The following is a 6676-nucleotide window of genomic DNA, read 5'->3' on the forward strand; positions in this document are numbered from 1 at the left end:
GGGACGGCGACCCAGTGGCGCCTGAACAAGCCCGTGTGGAGTAGGGCAGAGGCCCGTGCATCCTCCCCCTGCGCTGGGAGTCAGAGCATCCCAGGACAGCCTGGCAGCCCGTCCTCTCGAAGCGTTTTTTCCTGGAGGAAGGAAGAGCCGCTGTTGCCCCTGGGCTCTGTTATCCTGGCCGGCCTCGTGCAGTGCTCTTGCTGGTTTTGCTCCTGATCCCAGCTGATGCTCTGGACGCCTTGACCCGAGCAAGCACTGTGTCCGGCTCGGCTTGGTGCTCGGTCCTCTGCCCCGGAGGCCCCTCGCCTTGGGGATGGCAGGTTCCTGCCTCCCTTGCCTCCTCCCTGGGAGCCGGGCAGCAGGGGGCTCTTCCTGAGCTGTCCCCACCCAGGCAGCTCGAACCCAGCTGGGGTGCAGGTGCACTGGCCCGGCAACCCCAAGCCACTCCAGCCACCTGCCACCGAGTGGGACAGAGCCATCCCCTCCTACCAGTGCCACACCTCCCAGGGGCTGAGGGGCCGCCTGTCCCTGGGCGCTCGCGGGTGGAGCAGCTGTGACCCGGCCTCTGCAGCCTCCACAGGCCGAGACGGAAGCCAGAGGCAGCTTTCACTCCAGCTGAGCCTCAGCAAAGCCCTCGCTTTCCTAATGGCTTTGCTGAGATGTTCGCCAAGTCCAGGAGCCCAGGGACAGATCCGTCCTTGCTTGGTGTTTTCCGTTTCCACCTGGAGCAGAAACTTCGAAGTGTGGGAGGGATGAGAACGGCCGGGTCGGTGACTTTCTCTGAGGCCTGTGACATCATTTTCCCTGCTGGGCTACTGGGCACTTCCCTCACTGCTGAAGCAGACTCAGTGAGACTGCAGGTGCAAGGTGAGGCGCTCTTCCTGCTGCTTGCTCCAGCGCAAGGTGTCACTCGGCCTGCTCTGCACGGAGGTCTGGGGCCGCCCCTGGATGGATGCCAGGTCCAGTCGGCACTTGGGCTCTTGGCTGTGGAGCTCTCCCCAGACCCTGAGGGGAGGTGTGCCCAAGGCCAGTAACCCTGCTGACACTAGGGGTCACCAGCAGCTCAGCGGGACTGAGGACCTGGGGTCCCTAAGCTCCGCCCCAGCAAGGCTAACTATGGAGCAGTATTTGAACATGGATGTTGTGAGCCAGTTTCCATCTCCGCAGCACTCAATGAGGTGGATGGTTGTGCGGCTACTGAGAGAAAAGTAGGCTTCTCAACTGGCCAAAATATGCTCCCAAACCTCTTGATCCTCTGGGTCAAATTTTAATCTTCCAAAGCTGGGTGTGGTGGCTCACACCTATGATTCCAGGACTTGGGAGGCTGAGGCAGGCTTGTCAGTTTCAAGGCTAGCTTGGGCTACATAGTGAGTTCAAGGACAGGCTGAACTACATAGTGAGACTGTCTCAAAAAACAAAAAAAGAAAAATACACACACATATAAAATCTTCCAAAAGCGAGCTTACCCAACTTGGCACCATATCCAGGCGTCTCACCTCCTCAGAGTGCAAGTCTTTCTTGAGGCCAGGATGGAGTGACAAAGTAACAAAGCGGATCACTAAGCCCCTGGTGAGGAGGCAGGGCTTACTGGGAGCACAGTATGGAGACTTCTCCCCACACCACAGCCGAACTGTGACTTGGCAGGTGCTGCCAGTACCTTGCTCTAGGGATGGCTTAAATGGTGCTGCTGGTATCCCTGAGCAAACACCTACTGCTCCGGAGAGCACAGGGGCCTGGACCCAGGAGCCGGAGCTGCAGGAATTCTCACTAGGTTCTCATTTCCACACCCTGCAGCTGGCCTCAGCTCTCCCTTCCTCTGGTGAGCACCCCTGAGCCGTGGTCACTGAGACTTGAGGCTCTCTTGGCCAGCATCCCATCCCATCCCTTCCCGGTGCTCCAGGGACCCGAAGCCCATCTCCCCCACCTGGACGGCGGCTGCTACACCACCTGCACTTGCAGGGCAGCGCCTGGGGCCAGGGGTACTCTGGGTGTCGGGCAGACAGTACCCGGAACTTAAGACAGTGGATCAGCTGGCCAGGGAAGGCTGGGCACAAGCATAAAGGAGCTCTATCTGCTAAGACTTTAACACCTACGTCACGTTCTCATAAGTTCTGTGGCAACTCTCAGTTGGCCTGCAAGAGTAGTATCTCTAGCTGAGTGTATGTTCCTGCTTGTTTTCTTATTTTGAGATCAGTAAATGAAAAACACAGTACGTGTAACAAAAGCTTTCCTCCATTTCTGGAGTGACAGCAGCTGAGGCTAATCAGAAAGTGTCTGCAGAATGACAAGTCCAACTATGAAAGACAAAACATGTACCTTATCGCTCAGATTTGGGAGCATAACAGCTCATAAAAGAATTCAGATTTTTTATTGTTAAGCTGCAACATACATGGTTTAATACAACAAAAAACATTTAGTCAACTGAAAATAAACAATAAACACTCAAAATGAAATATTTTCCATTGGAAACATGTTAAGAGGAATACAGGGCTTCATTACCATCTGACTGCGATTTCCTTGTGTGTTTCCAGCCCATACATCCCATGTCTCCTGTCATGCAGATGGGAATGGAAGTTTGAATAGCTGAAGAAATAAAAAGTCCGTTCACTGCAGAGAATCATCTCACAAGGCAGCCAAGCTGGGTTTAGAGAACAAAATCATCCAAGAAACTCTCCTGTGTGTGGGCTTCTGTCAGAACCCATGAACCTTAAGCTGCTCCTCCTTGACAATGCCAACCTGTAAAGTAAGCAATCAGCAGCGTCACCCACGGACAGGTTGTCAAGAATAGTCAGCTAGCAGCTCGTGTGACACCCAACCCTGGCTGCTGGCAGCACCAACCCACCCTCCCTTGCCGTCTCCACCTCGGTGAGAAACCCCGTTCACATGTGGGCCCCTTTCAGGACCACACAGGGGGTAGCAAGTCTTTCTCTTACTCAATTACCTAATTCATTTTACTCATGTGACTTTTATAACTCAGGAAATAACTCATATTGCTTTTAATTTCAAGGTTTCATTGTAAGGCAGCCAAGCACTCACCTCCAAGAGAAACTGGCAAATGTTTTTCCTTTGGTCACCTTGAAGCTGAATAACCTCGCCGTACTCGGGATGTTCAATCACAGTACCATTACAGGCAAATTTCTAGAGGAAGCACATTTACAAAGGTAACTGGTCAAATATAATTTTTCTTTTACAATGAGGTTTTACTTCACCATGAGACTAAATTACTGTTTTAGCAGGCTTATCTTTAAGAAACAGATTGCCTCCTAAAATCCCGAACCCTCCCAAATTAATCTGTAAACAAATGAGCAGATCACATAGAGAAAACTAATTTTAGGTGGACATCCAGAACTAAGTATCTCATGCTTCATTCTGTCTGGAGGCCATGTGAATCCTAGGTTGGGACCATCCTGGGAGAACAGCCACATTTCTGGGTGCTATTCAGTGAAAATGCCCTTCCTGGGTCCCCTCGTTTTCATCCATGCTGATACACTCCAGCAAGGTGGGGCCCACTTCTTCGGGAGGTGTGCACCCGTCTCCCCCAGGACTGGGGATGGAACCCAGGTCCTCTGCACTGGGCCAAATCCCCAGCTCCTTTATTCACTTCATTTCTGAGACAGGGTCTTGCTGAACTGCCCAGGCGGCCAGAACCTGCGACCCTCCTGCCTCAGCTTCCCGGAGCGCTGCCCTGGCTGCTGCGGTAAGCCTTCCTCCCAGCCTCCACCTTTTTGAACGCCTTCACAAGCTTCTTCTTGTCATAGTCATCCGCGATGCCCTGGACCGTGGTGAGCGTCTTCCTGCCGTTGCGCTGCTGGATCCTTATATGGATGTAATCCTCGGTCCCTGCCGGGAGTAAGTCGTCACCCTTAGTGGCATCAGCGAAGGGGTCTGCGGAGAGAACAACGACAACACCCGGGGCTGAGGCGCATCCTTCGGCGGGCGCCGCGGCCCTGGGCAGCGCGCAGGCGGCGGCGGATTCCGGGGTGCAGGGCGGCGGCGGCGTCACCGTCAGCCCGGGTCGGCCCCGCAGGAGCCCGTCCCGTCGCCACGGCCGCGGCGTGCGTCATCGCGAGCGCTCGGGGCCCGGGGACGCGACCCGCGACCGCTCCCCGCGACCGCTCCCCGCGGTGCCACCGCGCCCTGCGGGGAAGAAACAAATGCGAGGCGCCGCCACGTCAGAGCCCCGGCCGCACGCCTCGTCCCCGCCGGGCCGTCCGGGGCCGCACGCCATCTTCCCGGCCGGCACTCACCGAAGGATTGGAGGTTCTGGATAGTGGACATGCGACACTAGTGTGAGGCCGGTGGGGACGAATTCCTGCGGGGCCCGCCCGGACGCGCGAAAGGAGGCTGCGGCGGCGAGAGGACGGGAAAAGAGGAGAAAGGAGGAAGGAGGCGGCGGCAGAGGGCGGCCGAGGCAGGCGGCGGCAGCGGCGGGAGCGGAACCGAGAGCAAGGTCGATGCGGCGGGGAAGCGGCGCTGCGGCTGCTCGCCCAAGATGGCCGCCGTCGCTTTTGTACCCGGCGCGGCATCACGTGACGCACGCAGTGCCGGCCGGGAGGCCCCGCCCGGAGGCCCCGCCCCGCCGCGGACCTTAGCCCCGCCCCTGGCGCGTCGGGGGCGCGCGCGCCCTCTTGGCTGGCGTGGTGGGGGACGGGCCGCGCGCGCCCTGCGGCGCTGCCCGAGAAGGCCGGGCCTGGGCGCCCTCTGCTCTCCGGAGCCTCACGGGATGGGGGCGGACGTGGGCGACAGGGGCTGGGTCTGAGGGACAGGCCTTGGACATGGGGACACTGGGCACAGTGGTTAGGAGGTGGACGTGGGGCAGGGCTGGACGCGGGGGACAGGATGCGCGGGGTTAGGGAACGGACGTGGGACGTGGGACGCAGAACGCCAGTCGCGAGGCCAGGGCCAGCACGTCTTCTGTCCGCAGCCCAGCGGGGCCGGGGCTCCAAGCAGAGGCCTCAGACGCCGGAATTCTAAACCTCTTGCGCGGGGCAGCCTTGGGAAGCCCTGCACGCTCTCAGAATAGTGCCCAAACCACGAAAAATAAAACCCACAGCACTGCAAAGGAAGCCGATTATGTCGAAATTAAATACAACACATGGAGAGCTTTTATGTGCTTCTGTAGTGATGAGCTGAGGCCTAGCAACAGGCCAAATGGCTGCTGTCATCTCTAAAGGCAGCAGATGCAGAAGACATGTTGAGATGTTCTTGCAGTCAGAGCTGTAACAGGAAAACACCTGTGGCCACTGTTGGTACAAAGTGTGGGGTTCCTCTAATACTTGTGTGATGTTGCTACATTCACAGTGGAAAGAGAAGTGAGATTTTGCTTAGAAGTTAATCACAATGCAGGTGTAATCTTTCCCTCCATCCAGTTGTAGGGCTATCTCCTTGGCAGTTTTATCCGTGGACCAAGGATTTGCAAACTGCAAGCTAAGAATACCTGACAATAATTGTCTTTGTGCTTAACGATGTGATGGATACCATTGAGTGCTTACTCTTTACCTCTCGCAGTATTATTAGCCTTTGTGACTATCCTATGAGATCCTCCCCTCCTCCTCCTGTAACATATAAAAAGGGAAGCTTTTGTAGGGTAAATAATTTGCCTAAAACTCAAACCCTTAACTCTCCGAAGTTTGTATTTTTGGTCTTCTAGTCCGGTTCCAAAAAAAAAAAAAAAAAGAATTCCTTTGCCCGAAGATGTAAGGGTCCAGAGCTAGTTCCAAGGCAAGGAGAATCTAAACCCTTCTGTGGTGTGCCTTCCAGTAATCTTCAATACTTCAGTTTTATGCTGCAGTACTCCAAATTCCAAGTAAGTTTTAATACTCTGAGGAATGAACAAAGTGCTTTCCTGCCGGCTGCACACAACCATTCTGTATTGGACTGTTTCTCAGAAGGAGCCAGGGTGGGCCAGTGAAGGAGAGGAAAGAGAAGAAAATCCAGAAATTTCAGGGTTTCGTGGCCATTACCTCTGTTGGGAAGACTCACCCTCTTTTACATTTGTGTTGGAAACCACCAGGTGCTGATGAATCTTTAATGAAGCCAGAGTGGGTCAGGGTGGAAACACCCGTGGTTGTTAAAGGCTCTGCCAACTCTGGTCAGTCTTCTTGGTTTCAGACCTGTGGGCCTCGGGGCTCATGCAGTGCAGCCGGCTCAAACTGAGATGTGCTGTGGGTGCGAAATACACAGCAGACTTCCACAGACTTGACTTGTCTTATTTTCATCTGTTTCTTTTTGCTTTTGAGGCATGGCCATTAGAAAAGTTAAACATTTTGTGTAGTTCAAATTGCTTTTATTAGACTGTGTTGGTTTCAAGTGGATGAATTTCACCCATTTGTAAAGTTATCATAAAAAGAAAGTGAAAGCCAGGCATAGTGGCACAGGTCTGTAATCGAAGCACTCTGGGAGGCTGAAGCAGAAGGACTGGAAGTTCAAGCCCAGCCTGGGTGATTTAGCAAATTACTGAGATCTTGCTTGTCTCAAAATGTAAAAGTGTGTGGGAATGTAGTTCAGTGCCAAAACCCTGCATTCAATACCACAGTGGGGGTTGGGGGGGTGGGTGGGGGGAGAGAGAGAAAGAGAGAGGGAGAGGGAGAGAGAGGGCATTGAAAATTAGTGTATTTGCCTAGGTTGTGGTGATTGTTTCTTGCTGTATTTCAGAAAGGAGTTTCAGTCACTCAGA

At 54.5% G+C, this 6676-nt stretch overlaps 1 protein-coding gene across 1 annotated transcript; it reads right to left on the minus strand.

Moving 5' to 3' along the window:
* Positions 1–2349: 2349 nt before the first annotated feature.
* On the minus strand, positions 2350–4506 carry Eif1b (eukaryotic translation initiation factor 1B). Its single transcript, XM_004835121.3, has 4 exons — positions 4248–4506; positions 3722–3885; positions 3037–3138; positions 2350–2736 (listed from the first exon to the last, which is right to left on the minus strand). The coding sequence occupies exons 1-4, from the start codon at positions 4276–4278 to the stop codon at positions 2692–2694; spliced, it is 342 nt and encodes a 113-aa protein (XP_004835178.1). The 5' UTR covers positions 4279–4506; the 3' UTR covers positions 2350–2691.
* Positions 4507–6676: the final 2170 nt, after the last annotated feature.

Source organism: Heterocephalus glaber, unplaced genomic scaffold, assembly GCF_053883595.1.
Source record: "Heterocephalus glaber isolate CG9 unplaced genomic scaffold, H.glaber_assembly_v1.0 deba00001175, whole genome shotgun sequence".
Lineage (NCBI taxonomy): Eukaryota > Metazoa > Chordata > Mammalia > Rodentia > Bathyergidae > Heterocephalus > Heterocephalus glaber.